We start from the raw sequence: 21,938 nt of genomic DNA, 5'->3' as shown, positions 1-21,938 counted from the left end.
ATCACAGACAGGAGACATCACAGACAGGAGACATCACAGACAGGAGACATCACAGGTCTATCACAGACAGGAGACATCACAGACAGGAGACATCACCGGTCTATCACAGACAGGAGACATAACAGACAGGAGACATCACAGACAGGAGGCATCACAGACTGGAGACATCACAGGTCTATCACAGACAGGAGACATCACAGACAGGAGGCATCTCAGACAGGAGACATCACAGAGAGGAGACATCACAGACAGGAGACATCACAGTTCTATCACAGACAGGAGACATCACAGACAGGAGACATCACAGACTGGAGACATCACAGACAGGAGGCATCACAGACAGGAGACATCACAGAGAGGAGACATCACAGACTGGAGACATCACAGTTCTATCACAGACAGGAGACATCACAGACAGGAGACATCACAAACAGGAGATATCACAGACAGGAGGCATCACAGACAGGAGACATCACAGACAGGAGAAATCACAGACAGGAGGCATCACAGACTGGAGACATCACAGACAGGAGGCATCACAGTTCTATCACAGACAGGAGTCATCACAGACAGGAGACGTCACAGACAGGAGACATCAGCGACAGGAGACATCAGAGACAGGAGGCATCACAGTTCTATCACAGACAGGAGACATCACAGACAGGAGACGTCACAGACAGGAGACATCAGCGACAGGAGACATCACTGGTCTATCACAGAAAGGAGGCATCACAGACAGGAGGCATCACAGACAGGAGGCATCACAGACAGGAGACATCACAGACAGGAGACATCACAGGTCTATCACAGACAGGAGACATCACAGACAGGAGACATCACAGACAGGAGACATCACAGACAGGAGACATCACCGGTCTATCACAGACAGGAGGCATCACAGACAGGAGACATCACAGACAGGAGACATCACAGACAGGAGACATCACAGGTCTATCACAGACAGGAGACATCACAGACAGGAGACATCACAGACAGGAGACATCACAGACAGGAGACATCACAGGTCTATCACAGACAGGAGACATCACAGACAGGAGACATCACAGACAGGAGACATCACAGGTCTATCACAGACAGGAGACATCACAGACAGGAGACATCACAGACAGGAGACATCACAGACAGGAGACATCACAGGTCTATCACAGACAGGAGACATCACAGACAGGAGACATCACAGACATCACAGACAGGAGACATCACAGGAGACATCACAGACAGGAGACATCACAGACAGGAGACATCACCGGTCATCACAGACAGGAGACATCACAGACAGGAGACATCACAGACAGGAGACATCACAGACAGGAGACATCACAGACAGGAGACATCACAGGTCTATCACAGACAGGAGACATCACAGACAGGAGGCATCACAGACAGGAGACATCACAGACAGGAGACATCACAGACAGGAGACATCACAGACAGGAGACATCACAGGTCTATCACAGACAGGAGACATCACAGACAGGAGACATCACAGACAGGAGACATCACAGACATCAGGAGACATCACCGGTCTATCACAGACAGGAGACATCACAGACAGGAGACATCACAGACAGGAGACATCACAGACTGGAGACATCACAGGTCTATCACAGACAGGAGACATCACAGACAGGAGACATCACAGACATCATCACAGACAGGAGACATCACAGACAGGAGACATCACAGACAGGAGACATCACAGACAGGAGACATCACAGACAGGAGACATCATCACAGACAGGAGACATCAGTCTATCACAGACAGGAGACATCACAGACAGGAGACATCACAGACAGGAGGCATCACAGACAGGAGACATCACAGAGAGGAGACATCACAGACAGGAGACATCACAGGTCTATCACAGACAGGAGACATCACAGACAGGAGACATCACAGACAGGAGACATCACAGACAGGAGACATCACAGGTCTATCACAGACAGGAGACATCACAGACAGGAGACATCACAGACAGGAGACATCACAGACTGGAGACATCACAGGTCTATCACAGACAGGAGACATCACAGACAGGAGACATCACAGACAGACATCACAGAGAGACATCACAGACAGGAGACATCACAGACAGGAGACATCACAGACAGGAGACATCACAGACAGGAGACATCACAGACTGGAGACATCACAGACAGGAGACATCACAGACAGGAGACATCACAGACAGGAGACATCACAGACAGGAGACATCACAGACACAGGGAGACATCACAGACTGGAGACATCACAGACAGGAGACATCACAGACAGGAGACATCACAGACAGGAGACATCACAGACAGGAGACATCACAGACAGGAGACATCACAGACAGGAGACATCACAGACAGGAGACATCACAGACAGGAGACATCACAGACAGGAGACATCACAGACAGGAGACATCACAGACAGGAGACATCACAGACAGGAGACATCACAGACAGGAGACATCACAGACAGGAGACATCACAGACAGGAGACATCACAGACAGGAGACATCACAGACAGGAGACATCACAGACAGGAGACATCACAGACAGGAGACATCACAGACATCACAGGAGACATCACAGACAGGAGACATCACAGACTACATCACAGACAGGAGACATCACAGACAGGAGACATCACAGACAGGAGACATCACAGACAGGAGACATCACAGGGAGACATCACAGACAGGAGACATCACAGACAGGAGACATCACAGACAGGAGACATCACAGACAGGAGACATCACAGGTCATCACAGACAGGAGACATCACAGACAGGAGACATCACAGACAGACAGGAGACATCACAGACAGGAGACATCACAGTCTGGCAGACAGGAGACATCACAGACAGGAGACATCACAGACAGGAGACATCACAGACAGGAGACATCACTGGTCTATCACAGACAGGAGACATCACAGACAGGAGACATCACAGACAGGAGGCATCACAGACAGGAGACATCACAGGTCTATCACAGACAGGAGACATCACAGACAGGAGACATCACAGACAGGAGACATCACAGGTCTATCACAGACAGGAGACATCACAGACAGGAGACATCACAGACAGGAGACATCACAGGTCTATCACAGACAGGAGACATCACAGACAGGAGACATCACAGACAGGAGACATCACAGACTGGAGACATCACAGGTCTATCACAGACAGGAGACATCACAGACAGGAGGCATCACAGACAGACATCACAGAGGAGACATCACAGACTGGAGACATCACAGGAGACATCACAGACAGGAGACATAACAGTTCTATCACAGACAGGAGACATCACAGACAGGAGACATCACAGACAGGAGACATCACAGACAGGAGGCATCACAGACAGGAGACATCACAGAGAGGAGACATCACAGACTGGAGACATCACAGTTCTATCAGGGAGACATCACAGACAGGAGACATCACAGACAGGAGACATCACAGACAGGAGACATCACAGACAGGAGGCATCACAGACAGGAGACATCACAGTCACAGACACAGGAGACATCACAGGAGACATCACAGACAGGAGACATCACAGACAGGAGACATCACAGACAGGAGACATCACAGACAGGAGGCATCACAGTTCTATCACAGACAGGAGACATCACAGACAGGAGACGTCACAGACAGGAGACATCAGCGACAGGAGACATCACTGGTCTATCACAGAAAGGAGACATCACAGACAGGAGGCTTCACAGACAGGAGGCATCACAGACAGGAGACATCACAGGTCTATCACAGACAGGAGACATCACAGACAGGAGACATCACAGACAGGAGACATCACAGGTCTATCACAGACAGGAGACATCACAGACAGGAGACATCACAGACAGGAGACATCACAGACAGGAGACATCACCGGTCTATCACAGACAGGAGACATCACAGACAGGAGACATCACAGACAGGAGGCATCACAGAGACATGGAGACATCACAGGTCTATCACAGACAGGAGACATCACCGACAGGAGGCATCACAGACAGGAGACATCACAGAGAGGAGACATCACAGACAGGAGACATCACAGACAGGGGACATCACAGACAGGAGGCATCACAGACAGGAGACATCACAGAGAGGAGACATCACAGACTGGAGACATCACAGTTCTATCACAGACAGGAGACATCACAGACAGGAGACATCACAAACAGGAGATATCACAGACAGGAGGCATCACAGACAGGAGACATCACAGACAGGAGAAATCACAGACAGGAGGCATCACAGACTGGAGACATCACAGACAGGAGGCATCACAGTTCTATCACAGACAGGAGACATCACAGACAGGAGACGTCACAGACAGGAGACATTAGCGACAGGAGACATCACAGACAGGAGGCATCACAGTTCTATCACAGACAGGAGACATCACAGACAGGAGACATCAGCGACAGGAGACATCACAGGTCTATCACAGAAAGGAGACATCACAGACAGGAGGCTTCACAGACAGGAGGCATCACAGACAGGAGACATCACAGGTCTATCACAGACAGGAGACATCACAGACAGGAGACATCACAGACAGGAGACATCACAGGTCTATCACAGACAGGAGACATCACAGACAGGAGACATCACAGATAGGAGGCATCACAGACTGGAGACATCACAGGTCTATCACAGACAGGAGGCATCACAGACAGGAGACATCACAGACAGGAGACATCACAGACAGGAGACATCACAGACAGGAGACATCACAGACAGGAGGCATCACAGACAGAAGGCATCACAGACAGGAGACATCACAGACAGGAGACATCACAGACAGGAGACATCACAGACAGGAGGCATAACAGTTCTATCACAGACAGGAGACATCACAGACAGGAGATATCACAGACAGGAGGCATCACATACAGGAGACATCACAGACAGGAGACATCACAGACAGGAGACATCACAGACTGGAGACATCACAGACAGGAGACATCACAGAGAGGAGACATCACAGACAGGAGGCATCACATACAGGAGGCATCACAGAGAGGAGACATCACAGACTGGAGACATCACAGTTCTATCACAGACAGGAGACATCACAGACAGGAGACATCACAGAGAGGAGACATCACAGACTGGAGACATCACAGTTCTATCACAGACAGGAGACATCACAGACAGGAGACATCACAAACAGGAGATATCACAGACAGGAGGCATCACAGACAGGAGACATCACAGACAGGAGAAATCACAGACAGGAGGCATCACAGACAGGAGACATCACAGACAGGAGGCATCACAGTTCTATCACAGACAGGAGGCATCACAGACAGGAGGCATCACAGACAGGAGACATCACAGACAGGAGACATCACAGACAGGAGACATCACAGACAGGAGACATCACAGACAGGAGATATCACAGACAGGAGACATCACAGACAGGAGACATCACAGACAGGAGACATCACAGACAGGAGACATCACAGACAGAAGATATCACAGACAGGAGACATCACAGACAGGAGACATCACAGACAGGAGACATCACAGACAGGAGACATCACAGACAGGAAACATCACAGACAGGAGACATCACAGACAGGAGACATCACAGACAGGAGATATCACAGACAGGAGACATCACAGACAGGAGACATCACAGACAGACTCTGCTGATGTAGACCAGAGGGTTGTAGTTAAGACACCAGGAGACAGAAAGAGAAGACTCTGCTGATGTAGACCAGAGGGTTGTAGTCTCTTTAAGACACCAGGAGACAGAAAGAGAAGACTCTGCTGATGTAGACCAGAGGGTTGTAGTCTCTTTAAGACACCAGGAGACAGAAAGAGAAGACTCTGCTGATGTAGACCAGAGGGTTGTAGTCTCTTTAAGACACCAGGAGACAGAAAGAGAAGACTCTGCTGATGTAGACCAGAGGGTTGTAGTTAAGACACCAGGAGACAGAAAGAGAAGACTCTGCTGATGTAGACCAGAGGGTTGTAGTTAAGACACCAGGAGACAGAAAGAGAAGACTCTGCTGATGTAGACCAGAGGGTTGTAGTCTCTTTAAGACACCAGGAGACAGAAAGAGAAGACTCTGCTGATGTAGACCAGAGGGTTGTAGTCTCTTTAAGACACCAGGGGACAGAAAGAGAAGACTCTGCTGATGTAGACCAGAGGGTTGTAGTCTCTTTAAGACACCAGGACCTGCTGTCAGATTCCATCTCTATTAGACATATTGATGTGTGTATCTGCTTCCATCTTCTGGTTAGAGGAAGAACTTCAACTGTTTTCTCAATGTGGTAATTTTATCTCAGCCCCTCCCCTCTGGGGTACTGGGGCACCTCCCCCCTGGGGCTCCTCCCCCTGGGTCCTGGCGCCCCTCCCTCTGGGTCCTGGGGCCCCTCCCCCTTTGGTCCTGGGGCCTCTCCCCCTGGGTCCTGGGGCTCTCCCTCTGGGTCATGGGGCCCCTCCCCCCTTGGTCCTAGCGACACTCCCCCTGGGTCCTGGCGCCCCTCCCCCTGTGACCTGGGGCCCCTCCCCCCTGTGTTCATGTTTTTATGTTTCCCCTATCAACTCATCATCAAGCTTTGATTATTTTAACATGGGTAGTTAGTCTGTGATACTCTGTAGGACTGAACATGGGTAGTTACTATGTGATACTCTGTAGGACTGAACATGGGTAGTTACTATGTGATACTCTGTAGGACTGAACATGGGTAGTTACTCTGTCGACTGAACATGGGTAGTTACTCTGTAGGACTGAACATGGGTAGTTACTCTGTCGACTGAACATGGGTAGTTACTCTGTAGGACTGAACATGGGTAGTTACTCTGTGATACTCTGTAGGACTGAACATGTTTAGTTACTCTGTGATACTCTGTAGGACTGAACATGGGTAGATACTCTGTAGGACTGAACATGGGTAGTTACTCTGTGATACTCTGTAGGACTGAACATGGGTAGTTACTCTGTAGGACTGAACATGGGTAGTTACTCTGTGATACTCTGTAGGACTGAACATGTTTAGTTACTCTGTGATACTCTGTAGGACTGAACATGGGTAGTTACTCTGTGATACTCTGTAGGACTGAACATGGGTAGATACTCTGTAGGACTGAACATGGGTAGTTACTCTGTGATACTCTGTAGGACTGAACATGGGTAGTTACTCTGTAGGACTGAACATGGGTAGTTACTCTGTGATACTCTGTCAGACTGAACATGGGTAGTTACTCTGTGATACTCTGTAGGACTGAACATGGGTAGATAGTCTGTTAGGACTGAACATGGGTAGTTACTCTGTGATCCTCTGTAGGACTGAACATGGGTAGTTACTCTGTAGGACTGAACATGGGTAGTTACTCTGTGATACTCTGTAGGACTGAACATGTTTAGTTACTCTGTGATACTCTGTAGGACTGAACATGGGTAGTTACTCTGTTATACACTCTAGGACTGAACATGGGTAGATACTCTGTAGGACCGAACATGGGTAGTTACTCTGTAGGACTGAACATGGGTAGATACTCTGTAGGACTGAACATGGGTAGTTACTCTGTAGGACTGAACATGGGTAGTTACTCTGTAGGACTGAACATGGGTAGTTACTCTGTGATACTCTGTAGGACTGAACATGTTTAGTTACTCTGTGATACTCTGTAGGACTGAACATGGGTAGTTACTCTGTGATACTCTGTAGGACTGAACATGGGTAGTTACTCTGTGATACTCTGTAGGACTGAATATGGGTAGATACTCTGTAGGACTGAACATGGGTAGTTACTCTGTGATACTCTGTAGGACTGAACATGGGTAGTTACTCTGTAGGACTGAACATGGGTAGTTACTCTGTGATACTCTGTAGGACTGAACATGGGTAGTTACTCTGTGATACTCTGTAGGACTGAACATGGGTAGATAGTCTGTTAGGACTGAACATGGGTAGTTACTCTGTGATCCTCTGTAGGACTGAACATGGGTAGTTACTCTGTAGGACTGAACATGGGTAGTTACTCTGTGATACTCTGTAGGACTGAACCTGGGTAGATCCTGTGATACTCTGTAGGACTGAACATGTGTAGTTACTCTGTGATACTCTGTAGGACTGAACATGGGTAGTTCTCTGTGATACTCTGTAGGACTAGACATGGGTAGATATTCTGTGAAACTCTGTAGGACTGAACATGGGTAGGTCCTCTATAGGACCGAACATGGGTAGATGCTCTGTAGGACTGAACATGGGTAGATCCTCTGTGATACTCTGTAGGACTGAACATGTGTAGTTACTCTGTGATACTCTGTAGGACTGAACATGGGTAGTTCTCTGTGATACTCTGTAGGACTGAACATGGGTAGATGCTCTGTGATACTCTGTATGACTGAACATGGGTAGTTACTCTGTTATACTCTGTAGGACTGAACATGGATTTGGCAACATCATATCATATGTTGACCTAACCTGTGTGTTTTGACCTAACCTATGTGTGTGTTGACCTAACCTGTGTGTTTTGACTAGACTTAACCAGTGTGTGTTTTGACCTAACCTGTGTGTTTTGACCTAACCTGTGTGTCTTGACCTAACCTGTGTGTTTTTACCTAAACTGTGTGTTTTGACTTAACCTGTGTGTTTTGACTTAACCTGTGTTTTGACCTAACCTGTGTGTGTGTTGACCTAACCTGTGTGTTTTGACCTAACCTGTGTGTTTTGACCTGACCTGTGTGTTTTGACTTGACCTGTGTGTTTTGACCTAACCTGTGTGTTTTGACCTAACCTGTGTGTTTTGACCTAACCTGTGTGTTTTGACCTAACCTGTGTGTTTTGACTTAACCTGTGTGTTTTGACTTGACTTAATTTAACCAGTTGACCTAACCTGTCTGTGTGTGTTAACCTAACCTCTGTTTTGCACTAACCTGTGTGTGTATTGACGCAACCTGTGTGTTTTGACTTGACTTAACCAGTGTGTGTTTTGACCTAACCTGTGTGTTTTGACCTAACCTGTGTGTTTTGACTTAACCTGTGTGTTTGGACTTAACCTGTGTGTTTTGACCTAACCTATGTGTTTTGACTTGACCTGTGTGTTTTGACCTAACCTGTGTGTTTTGACCTAACCTGTGTGTTTTGACCTAACCTGTGTGTTTTGACCTAACCTGTGTGTTTTAACTTAACCTGTGTGTTTTGACTTGACTTAATTTAACCCGTGTGTGCTTTGACCTAACCTGTGTGTGTTGACTTAACCTGTGTGTTTTGACCTAACCTGTGTGTTTTGACCTAACTTGTGTGTTTTGACCTAACCTGTGTGTTTTGACCTAACCTGTGTGTTTTGACTTAACCTGTGTGTGTGTTGACCTAACCTGTGTGTTTTGACCTAACCTGTGTGTGTGTTGACCTAACCTGTGTGTGTGTTGACCTAACCTGTGTGTTTTGACCTAACCTGTGTGTTTTGACCTAACCTGTGTTTGTGTGTTGACCTAACTTGTGTGTTGACCTAACCTGTGTGTTTTGACCTAACCTGTCTGTGTGTGTTGACCTAACCTGTCTGTGTTTGTGACCTAACCTGTGTGTGTGTTTTGAACTAACCTGTGTGTGTGTGTTGACCCAACCTGTGTGTTTTGACCTAACCTGTGTGTGTTTTGACCCAACCTGTGTGTTTTGACCTAACCTGTGTGTGTTTTGACCTAACCTGTGTGTGTTTTGACCCAACCTGTGTGTTTTGACCTAACCTGTGTGTGTATTGATCCAACCTGTGTGTGTGTTGACCCAACTTGTGTGTTTTCACCTAACCTGTGTGTTTTGACTTAACCTGTGTGTGTGTTGACCCAAACTGTGTGTTTTGACCCAACCTGTGTGTGTGTGTTGACCCAAACTGTGTGTTTTGACCCAACCTGTGTGTGTGTTGACCCAAACTGTGTGTTTTGACCTAACCTGTGTGTTTTGACCTAACCTGTTTGTTTTGACTTAACCAGTGTGTGTTTTGAGCTAACCTGTGTGTGTGTTGAGCTACCTGTGTTTTTTGACTTAACATGTGTGTTTTGAACTAACCTGTCTATGTGTGTTGAACTAACCTGTGTTTTGACCTAACCTGTGTGTGTGTTGACCCAACCTGTGTGTTTTGACCTAACCTGTGTGTGTGTTGACCCAACCTGTGTGTTTTGACCTAACCTGCTTTGTTTTGACCCAACCTGTGTGTTTTGACCTAACCTGTGTGTGTGTTGATCCAACCTGTGTGTGTGTTGACCCAACCTGTGTGTTTTCACCTAACCTGTGTGTTTTGACTTAACCTGTGTGTTTTGACTTAACATGTGTGTATTGACCTAACCTGTGTTTGTGTTGACCTAACCTGTGTTTGTGTTGACCTAACCTGTGTGAGTGTTGAACTAAAATGTGTGTTTTGACCTAACCTGTGTGTTTTGACCTAACCTGTTTGTTTTGACTTAACCTGTGTGTTTTGACTTAACCTGTGTGTTTTGACTTAACATGTGTGTATTGACCTAACCTGTGTTTGTGTTGACCTAACCTGTGTTTGTGTTGACCTAACCTGTGTGAGTGTTGAACTAAAATGTGTGTTTTGACCTAACCTGTGTGTTTTGACCTAACCTGTTTGTTTTGACTTAACCTGTGTGTTTTGACTTAACCAGTGTGTGTTTTGAGCTAACCTGTGTGTGTGTTGAGCTACCTGTGTTTTTTTGACTTAACCTGTGTGTTTTGACTTAACCTGTGTGTCTTGACCTAACCTGTGTGTGTGTTGACCCAACATGTGTGTTTTCACCTAACCTGTGTGTTTTGACTTAACCTGTGTGTTTTGACTAACCAATGTGTGTTGACTTAACCTGTGTGTTTTGACCTAACCTGTGTGTTTTGACCTAACCTCTGTGTTTTGACCTAACCTGTGTGTTTTGACCTAACCTGTGTGTTTTGACTTGACCTGTGTGTGTTGACTTAACCTGTGTGTTTTGACCTAACCTGTGTGTTTGACCTAACCTGTGTGTTTTGACCCAACCTGTGTGTGTGTTGACCCAAACTGTGTGTTTTGACCTAACCTGTGTGTTTTGACCTAACCTGTTTGTTTTGACTTAACCTGTGTGTTTTGAGCTAACCTGTGTGTGTTGACCTACCTGTGTGTTTTGACTTGACTTAACCTGTGTGTTTTGACCTAACCTGTGTGTGTTTTGACCCAACCTGTGTGTTTTGACCTAACCTGTGTGTTTTGACTTAACCTGTGTGTTTTGACTAACCAATGTGTGTTGACCTAACCTGTGTTTTGACTTAACCTGTGTGTTTTGACTTAACCTGTGTGTCTTGACCTAATCTGTGTGTGTGTTGACCTAACCTGTGTGTGTGTGTTGACCTAACCTGTGTGTGTGTTGACCTAACCTGTGTGTGTGTTGACCTAACCTGTGTGTTTTGACCTAACCTGTGTGTTTTGACTTAACCTGTGTGTTTTGACTTGACTTAATTTAACCAGTTGACCTAACCTGTCTGTGTGTGTTAACCTAACCTCTGTTTTGCACTAACCTGTGTGTGTATTGACGCAACCTGTGTGTTTTGACTTGACTTAACCAGTGTGTGTTTTGACCTAACCTGTGTGTTTTGACCTAACTTGTGTGTTTTGACTTAACCTGTGTGTTTGGACTTAACCTGTGTGTTTTGACCTAACCTATGTGTTTTGACTTGACCTGTGTGTTTTGACCTAACCTGTGTGTTTTGACCTAACCTGTGTGTTTTGACCTAACCTGTGTGTTTTGACCTAACCTGTGTGTTTTAACTTAACCTGTGTGTTTTGACTTGACTTAATTTAACCCGTGTGTGCTTTGACCTAACCTGTGTGTGTTGACTTAACCTGTGTGTTTTGACCTAACCTGTGTGTTTTGACCTAACTTGTGTGTTTTTACCTAACCAGTGTGTTTTGACCTAACCTGTGTGTTTTGACCTAACCTGTGTGTTTTGACCTAACCTGTGTGTGTGTTGACCTAACCTGTGTGTGTGTTGACCTAACCTGTGTGTTTTGACCTAACCTGTGTGTTTTGACCTAACCTGTGTTTGTGTGTTGACCTAACTTGTGTGTTTTGACCTAACCTGTCTGTGTGTGTTGACCTAACCTGTCTGTGTTTGTTGACCTAACCTGTGTGTGTTGAACTAACCTGTGTGTGTGTGTTGACCCAACCTGTGTGTTTTGACCTAACCTGTGTGTGTTTTGACCCAACCTGTGTGTTTTGACCTAACCTGTGTGTGTTTTGACCTAACCTGTGTGTGTTTTGACCCAACCTGTGTGTTTTGACCTAACCTGTGTGTGTATTGATCCAACCTGTGTGTGTGTTGACCCAACTTGTGTGTTTTCACCTAACCTGTGTGTTTTGACTTAACCTGTGTGTGTTTGACCCAAACTGTGTGTTTTGACCCAACCTGTGTGTGTGTTTGACCCAAACTGTGTGTTTTGACCCAACCTGTGTGTGTGTTGACCCAAACTGTGTGTTTTGACCTAACCTGTGTGTTTTGACCTAACCTGTTTGTTTTGACTTAACCAGTGTGTGTTTTGAGCTAACCTGTGTGTGTGTTGAGCTACCTGTGTTTTTTGACTTAACATGTGTGTTTTGAACTAACCTGTCTATGTGTGTTGAACTAACCTGTGTTTTGACCTAACCTGTGTGTGTGTTGACCCAACCTGTGTGTTTTGACCTAACCTGTGTGTGTGTTGACCCAACCTGTGTGTTTTGACCTAACCTGTTTGTTTTGACCCAACCTGTGTGTTTTGACCTAACCTGTGTGTGTGTTGATCCAACCTGTGTGTGTGTTGACCCAACCTGTGTGTTTTCACCTAACCTGTGTGTTTTGACTTAACCTGTGTGTTTTGACTTAACCTGTGTGTTTTGACTTAACATGTGTGTATTGACCTAACCTGTGTTTGTGTTGACCTAACCTGTGTGAGTGTTGAACTAAAATGTGTGTTTTGACCTAACCTGTGTGTTTTGACCTAACCTGTTTGTTTTGACTTAACCTGTGTGTTTTGACTTAACCTGTGTGTTTTGACTTAACATGTGTGTATTGACCTAACCTGTGTTTGTGTTGACCTAACCTGTGTGAGTGTTGAACTAAAATGTGTGTTTTGACCTAACCTGTGTGTTTTGACCTAACCTGTTTGTTTTGACTTAACCTGTGTGTTTTGACTTAACCAGTGTGTGTTTTGAGCTAACCTGTGTGTGTGTTGAGCTACCTGTGTTTTTTGACTTAACCTGTGTGTTTTGACTTAACCTGTGTGTCTTGACCTAACCTGTGTGTGTGTTGACCCAACCTGTGTGTTTTCACCTAACCTGTGTGTTTTGACTTAACCTGTGTGTTTTGACTAACCAATGTGTGTTGACTTAACCTGTGTGTTTTGACCTAACCTGTGTGTTTTGACCTAACCTCTGTGTTTTGACCTAACCTGTGTGTTTTGACCTAACCTGTGTGTTTTGACTTGACCTGTGTGTGTTGACTTAACCTGTGTGTTTTGACCTAACCTGTGTGTTTTGACCTAACCTGTGTGTTTTGACCCAACCTGTGTGTGTGTTGACCCAAACTGTGTGTTTTGACCTAACCTGTGTGTTTTGACCTAACCTGTTTGTTTTGACTTAACCTGTGTGTTTTGAGCTAACCTGTGTGTGTTGACCTACCTGTGTGTTTTGACTTGACTTAACCTGTGTGTTTTGACCTAACCTGTGTGTGTTTTGACCCAACCTGTGTGTTTTGACCTAACCTGTGTGTGTGTTGACCCAACCTGTGTGTTTTGACTTAACCTGTGTGTTTTGACTAACCAATGTGTGTTGACATAACCTGTGTTTTGACTTAACCTGTGTGTTTTGACTTAACCTGTGTGTCTTGACCTAATCTGTGTGTGTGTTGACCTAACCTGTGTGTGTGTTGACCTAACCTGTGTGTGTGTTGACCTAACCTGTGTTTCTCTTTCCCCAGGTGAGCCAGAGTTTAAGTACATCGGAAACATGCACGGCAATGAGGCGGTAGGACGGGAACTCATCGTCTACCTGGCTCAGTACCTCTGTAACCAATACCAACAGGTAACCTGGCTCAGTACCTCTGTAACCAATACCAACAGGTAACCTGGCTCAGTACCTCTGTAACCAATACCAACAGGTAACCTGGCTCAGTACCTCTGTAACCAATACCAACAGGTAATATAACCTGGCTCAGTACCTCTGTTACCAACAGGTAATATAACCTGTCTCAGTACCTCTGTTACCAACAGGTAATATAACCTGTCTCAGTACCTCTGTTACCAACAGGTAATATAACCTGTCTGTACCTCTGTTACCAACAGGTAATATAACCTGTCTGTACCTCTGTTACCAACAGGTAATATAACCTGTCTGTACCTCTGTTACCAACAGGTAATATAACCTGTCTGTACCTCTGTTACCAACAGGTAATATAACCTGTCTTAGTACCTCTGTTACCAACAGGTAATATAACCTGTCTGTACCTCTGTTACCAATACCAACAGGTAATATAACCTGTCTGTACCTCTGTTACCAACAGGTAATATAACCTGTCTGTACCTCTGTTACCAACAGGTAATATAACCTGTCTGTACCTCTGTTACCAACAGGTAATATAACCTGTCTGTACCTCTGTTACCAACAGGTAATATAACCTGTAGTTTGTGTGCTTCGATGCTGATTGGCTAAAACAGCATTTAATAAAGACCATATAACATTAATTATCATTACAATGAACTGACTGTCAACAATGATACGTCAACTGACAAGGAAAAGTAACAGAGCAACTAAATGATCACAGAGTTAATATGTTGTTGTGTTGTAACAGAGCAACTAAACGATCACAGAGTTAATATGGTGTTGTAACAGAGCAACTAAACGATCACAGAGTTAATATGTTGTTGTGTTGTAACAGAGCAACTAAACGATCACAGAGTTAATATGTTGTTGTGTTGTAACAGAGCAACTAAACGATCACAGAGTTAATATGTTGTTGTGTTGTAACAGAGCAACTAAACGATCACAGAGTTAATATGTTGTTGTTGTAACAGAGCAACTAAACGATCACAGAGTTAATATGTTGTTGTGTTGTAACAGAGCAACTAAACGATCACAGAGTTAATATGTTGTTGTGTTGTATCAGAGCAACTAAACGATCACAGAGTTAATATGGTGTTGTGTTGTATCAGTGCAACTAAACGATCACAGAGTTAATATGTTGTTATGTTTTCACAGGGCAACTAAACGATCACAGATTTAATGTGTTGTAACAGAGCAACTAAACGATCACAGAGTTAATATGTTGTTGTGTTATCACAGGGCAACTAAACGATCACAGAGTTAATATGGTGTTGTAACAGAGCAACTAAACGATCACAGAGTTAATATGATGTTGTAACAGAGCAACTAAACGATCACAGATTTAATGTGTTGTAACAGAGCAACTAAACGATCACAGAGTTAATATGTTGAGGTGTTGTAACAGACCAACTAAACGATCACAGAGTTAATATGGTGTTGTAACAGAGCAACTAAACGATCACAGAGTTAATATGTTGAGGTGTTGTAACAGACCAACTAAACGATCACAGAGTTAATATGTTGTTGTGTTGTCACAGGGCAACGAGTCGATCATCGATCTGATCCACACCACACGTATCCACCTGATGCCCTCCATGAACCCTGATGGCTTTGAGAAAGCTGCCTCCCAGGTAACACACACCACAACTAACACACACACCACAACTAACACACACAACTAACACACACACCACAACTAACACACACAACTAACACACACACCACAACTAACACACACATCACAACCAACACACACACCACAACTAACACACACACCACAACTAACACACACACCACAACTAACACACACACCACAACTAACACACACACACAACTAACACACACACCACACACACCACAACTAACAACACACACAACTAACACAACACACAACACACACACACAACTAACACACACACCACAACTAACACACACACACACACACACTAACACAACTAACACACCACAACAACACACACACACAACTACACACACAACACCACACACAACAACACACACACAACTAACACACACACAACCACAACAACACACACACCACAACTAACACACACACACACAACAACTAACACACACACCACAACTAACACACACACACAACTAACACACACACACAACAACACAACTAACACACACACCACAACTAACACACACACCACAACTAACACACACATCACAACTAACACACACACACAACTAACACACACATCACAACTAACACACACACTACAACTAACACACACACACAACTAACACACACACCACAACTAACACACACACACAACCAACACACACACCACAACTAACACACACACACACACACAACTAACACACACACCACAACTAACACACACACCACAACTAACACACACACACACAACTAACACACACACCACAACTAACACACACACCACAACTAACACACACACCACAACTAACACACACACCACAACTAACACACACACACAACTAACACACACACACACATCACAACTAACACACACACACAACTAACACACACACCACAACTAACACACACACCACAACTAACACACACACCACAACTAACACACACACCACAACTAACACACACACCACAACTAACACACACACCACAACTAACACACACACCACAACTAACACACACACCACAACTAACACACACACAACAACACACACACACACAACTAACACACACACCACAACTAACACACACACACACAACTAACACACACATCACAACTAACACACACACCACAACTAACACACACACCACAACACACACACCACAACTAACACACACACCACAACTAACACACACACCACCACACTAACACACACACCACAACTAACACACACACCACAACTAACACACACACCACAACTAACACACACACCACAACTAACACACACACCACAACTAACACACACACCACAACTAACACACACACCACAACTAACACACACACCACAACTAACACACACACCACAACTAACACACACACCACAACTAACACACACACCACAACTAACACACACATGAACAACAACACCCACACTAACACACACATCACAACTAACACACACACCACAACTAACACACACACCACAACAACACACACTGCACCACAACTCAACACACACACCACAACTAACACACACACCACAACTAACACACACACAACTACAACTAACACACACACCACAACTAACACACCACACACACACACACCAACACACACTAACACACATCACAACTAACTACACACACACACACAACTCACACACACACAACTAACACACACACCACAACTAACACACACACCACAACTAACACACACACCACAACTAACACACACACATCACAACTAACACACACACCACAACTAACACACACACCACACACACCAACACACACACCACAACTAACACACACACCACAACTAACACACACACCACAACTAACACACACACTGTCTGTCTAACACACACACACCACAACTGGCTCACACACACAACTAACACACACACCACAACTAACACACACACCAACTAACACACACACCACAACTAACACACACACCACAACTAACACACACACCACAACTAACACACACACCACAACTAACACACACACCACAACTAACACACACACCACAACTAACACACACACCACAACTAACACACACACCACAACTAACACACACAGACTGGTTCATGGGTTTTGTCTTGTGGACAGACCAGGTAACATCTCTCCTCCCTCTGTGTGTCAGTCGGGGGAGCTGAAGGATTGGTTCGTAGGTCGTAGTAACGCCCAGGGGGTTGACCTGAACAGGAACTTCCCTGACTTGGACCGCATCGTCTACGGCAACGAGAAGGAGGGCGGAGCCAACAACCACCTGCTCAACAACATGAAGAAGGCCGTGGACGAAAATACCAAGGTAACACACCTGTCTGTCTGTCTGTCTGGTAACACACCTGTCTGTCTGTCTGTCTGGTAACACCTGTCTGTCTGTCTGGCTGTCTGTCTGTCTGTCTGTCTGTCTGTCTGTCTGTCTGTCTGTCTGTGTTGTCTCCAGCTGGCTCCAAATCAAATCAAATCAAATCTGTTGTGTTGTCTCCAGCTGGCTCCAGATGACCGAAATGCAGTGATCCTGTTCTGTCTGTGTTGTCTCCAGCTGGCTCCAGAGACCAAGGCAGTGATCCTGTTTGTCTGTGTTGTCTCCAGCTGATGCTCTAGAGACCAAGGCAGTGATCCTGTCTGTCTGTGTTGTCTCCAGCTGGCTCCAGAGAGCTGGCTCCAGAGACCAAGGCAGTGATCCTGTCTGTGTTGTCTCCAGGCTGCTCCAGAGACCAAGGCAGTGGTCCTGTCTGTCTGTGTCTGTGTTGTCTCCAGCTGGCTCCAGAGACCAAGGCAGTGATCCTGTCTGTGTCTGTGTTGTCTCCAGCTGGCTCCAGAGACCAAGGCAGTGATCCTGTCTGTGTTGTCTCCAGCTGGCTCCAGAGACCAAGGCAGTGATCCTGTTCTGTCTGTGTTGTCTCCAGCTGGCTCCAGAGACCAAGGCAGTGATCCTGTCTGTCTGTGTTGTCTCCAGCTGGCTCCAGAGACCAAGGCAGTGATCCTGTCTGTCTGTGTTGTCTCCAGCTGGCTCCAGAGACCAAGGCAGTGATCCTGTCTGTCTGTGTTGTCTCCAGCTGGCTCCAGAGACCAAGGCAGTGATCCTGTCTGTCTGTCTGTGTTGTCTCCAGCTGGCTCCAGAGACCAAGGCAGTGATCCTGTCTGTGTCTGTGTTGTCTCCAGCTGGCTCCAGAGACCAAGGCAGTGATCCTGTCTGTCTGTGTTGTCTCCAGCTGGCTCCAGAGACCAAGGCAGTGATCCTGTCTGTCTGTGTTGTCTCCAGCTGGCTCCAGAGACCAAGGCAGTGATTCTGTCTGTCTGTGTTGTCTCCAGCTAGCTCCAGAGACCAAGGCAGTGATCCTGTCTGTCTGTGTTGTCTCCAGCTGGCTCCAGAGTCCAAGGCAGTGATCCTGTCTGTCTGTATCTGTGTTGTCTCCAGCTGGCTCCAGAGACCAAGGCAGTGATCCTGTCTGTCTGTGTTGTCTCCAGCTGGCTCCAGAGACCAAGGCAGTGATCCTGTCTGTGTCTGTGTTGTCTCCAGCTGGCTCCAGAGACCAAGGCAGTGATCCTGTCTGTCTGTGTTGTCTCCAGCTGGCTCCAGAGACCAAGGCAGTGATCCTGTCTGTCTGTGTCTGTGTTGTCTCCAGCTGCTCCAGAGACCAAGGCAGTGGTCCTGTCTGTCTGTCTGTCTGTGTTGTCTCCAGCTGGCTCCAGAGACCAAGGCAGTGATCCTGTCTGTCTGTGTCTGTGTTGTCTCCAGCTGGCTCCAGAGACCAAGGCAGTGATCCTGTCTGTCTGTTGTCTCCAGGCTGCTCCAGAGACCAAGGCAGTGATCCTGTCTGTCTGTGTCTGTGTTGTCTCCAGCTGGCTCCAGAGACCAAGGCAGTGATCCTGTCTGTCTCTGTCTGTGTTGTCTCCAGCTGGCTCCAGAGACCAAGGCAGTGATCCTGTCTGTCTGTGTTGTCTCCAGCTGGCTCCAGAGACCAAGGCAGTGATCCTGTCTGTCTGTGTCTGTGTTGTCTCCAGCTGGCTCCAGAGACCAAGGCAGTGATCAGGTGGATAATGGAGATTCCATTCGTCCTCTCAGCTAATCTGCATGGAGGAGATGTGGTGGCCAACTACCCCTACGACGAGACACGCAGTGGTAACCACACACACCACTCTACACACACACCACGCTACACACACACCACGCTACACACCCACCACGCTACACACCCACCACGCTACACACACACCACGCTACACACACACCACGCTACACACACACCACGCTACACACCCACCACACTACACACTCACCACGCTACACACACACCACGCCACACACCCACTCTACACACACACCACGCTACACACACACCACACACACACACCACGCTACACACCCACCACGCTACACACCCACCACGCTACACACACACCACGCTACACGCTACACACACACCACGCTACACACACACCACGCTACACACACACCACGCTACACACACACCACGCTACACACACACCACGCTACACGCTACACACCCACCACGCTACACACACACCACACACACACACCACGCAACACACATAAACCACTGTGAACCAGACATCTCCTACAGTATAGAGTAGAGCATCATGGGTAATTTAAACCACTTTGAACCAGACATCTCCTACAGTGTAGAGTAGAGCATCATGGGTAATTTAAACCACTGTGAACTAGACATCTCCTACAGTATAGAGTAGAGCATCATGGGTAATTTAAACCACTGTGAACTAGACATCTCCTACAGTATAGAGTAGAGCATCATGGGTAATTTAAACCACTGTGAACTAGACATCTCCTACAGTGTAGAGTAGAGCATCATGGGTAATTTAAACCACTGTGAACTAGACATCTCCTACAGTATAGAGTAGAGCATCATGGGTAATTTAAACCACTGTGAACCAGACATCTCCTACAGTGTAGAGTAGAGCATCATGGGTAATTTAAACCACTGTGAACTAGACATCTCCTACAGTGTAGAGTAGAGCATCATGGGTAATTTAAACCACTGTGAACCAGACATCTCCTACAGTGTAGAGTAGAGCATCATGGGTAATTTAAACCACTGTGAACTAAACATCTCCTACAGTGTAGAGTAGAGCATCATGGGTAATTTAAACCACTGTGAACCAGACATCTCCTACAGTGTAGAGTAGAGCATCATGGGATCATTTAAACCACTGTGAACCAGACATCTCCTACAGTGTAGAGTAGAGCATCATGGGTAATTTAAACCACTGTGAACCAGACATCTCCTACAGTATAGAGTAGAGCATCATGGGTAATTTAAACCACTGTGAACTAAACATGAAGCTGAGTAAAAGACACAAAAATTTAACTTAAGAATGGGAAGCATAGAAATTACACACATATAACAGATCTACCTCTTCGTAGACTTCATTTCAATGAGAATTACAGATCTATAACTCATATTTCTATGTGAATTTGGTCAGGTCACCCAAAAAGTTACATAATACCACTGCTAATAAGTTATCTCCCCCCTCCCTACCTCTCCCATCCTCCCCCCCTCCCTCCCACCTCCCTTCCACCCTCCCCCATCCTCTCCTCCCTCCCTCCCCCCCTCCCTCCCTCCCTCCCTCCCTCCCTCCCCCCTCCCTCCCTCCCTCCCTCCCTCCCTCCCTCCCTCCCTCCCTCCCTCCCTCCCCCTCCCTCCCTCCCACCTCCCTCCCTCCCCATCCTCCCACCCCATCCCTCCTCCCTCCCTCCCTCCCTCCCTCCCTCCCTCCCTCCCTCCCTCCCTCCCTCCCTCCCTCCCTTCCCCCCTCCCCCCCATCCCTCCCTCCCTCCATCCCCCATCCCTCCCTCCCTCCCTCCCTCCCTCCCTCCCTCCCTCCCTCCCTCCCTCCCTCCCTCCCACCCCATCCTCTCCTCCCTCCCTCCCCCTCCCTCCCTCCCTCCCTCCCTCCCTCCCTCCCTCCCTCCCACCTCCCTTCCTCCATCCCCCATCCCTCCCTCCCTCCATCCCTCCCTCCCACCTCCCTCAGACTCCCAGAGGGCTCCCTCCCTCCCTCCCTCCCACCAGGTTCGACCCATGAGTACAGCGCCAGTCCTGATGACGTCACCTTTAAGTCTCTGGCGAAGTCCTACTCCCAGTTTAATCCTGTGATGTCAGACCCCCAGCGGGCTCCGTGCAGGAAGAACGACGATGATACCAGCTTCACCGACGGCAT

At 46.6% G+C, this 21,938-nt stretch overlaps 1 protein-coding gene across 1 annotated transcript in view; it reads left to right on the top strand.

The window, feature by feature from the left end:
• The window catches only part of cpe (carboxypeptidase E), a 38,012-nt gene that overhangs the window by 11,353 nt on the left and 4,721 nt on the right, over nt 1–21,938 (top strand). Inside the window, exons 2-6 of the mRNA XM_042314201.1 lie at nt 13,959–14,062; nt 15,619–15,711; nt 17,872–18,039; nt 19,743–19,860; nt 21,791–21,938. The exon at nt 21,791–21,938 is cut by the window's right edge and continues 35 nt beyond it. Coding sequence (XP_042170135.1) covers nt 13,959–14,062; nt 15,619–15,711; nt 17,872–18,039; nt 19,743–19,860; nt 21,791–21,938 — 631 coding nt within the window. The remainder of the gene's footprint in view (nt 1–13,958; nt 14,063–15,618; nt 15,712–17,871; nt 18,040–19,742; nt 19,861–21,790) is intronic.

This window comes from Oncorhynchus tshawytscha, unplaced genomic scaffold (assembly GCF_018296145.1).
Source record: "Oncorhynchus tshawytscha isolate Ot180627B unplaced genomic scaffold, Otsh_v2.0 Un_contig_4250_pilon_pilon, whole genome shotgun sequence".
Lineage (NCBI taxonomy): Eukaryota > Metazoa > Chordata > Actinopteri > Salmoniformes > Salmonidae > Oncorhynchus > Oncorhynchus tshawytscha.
This window is presented reverse-complemented; position numbering and strand designations above follow the sequence as displayed.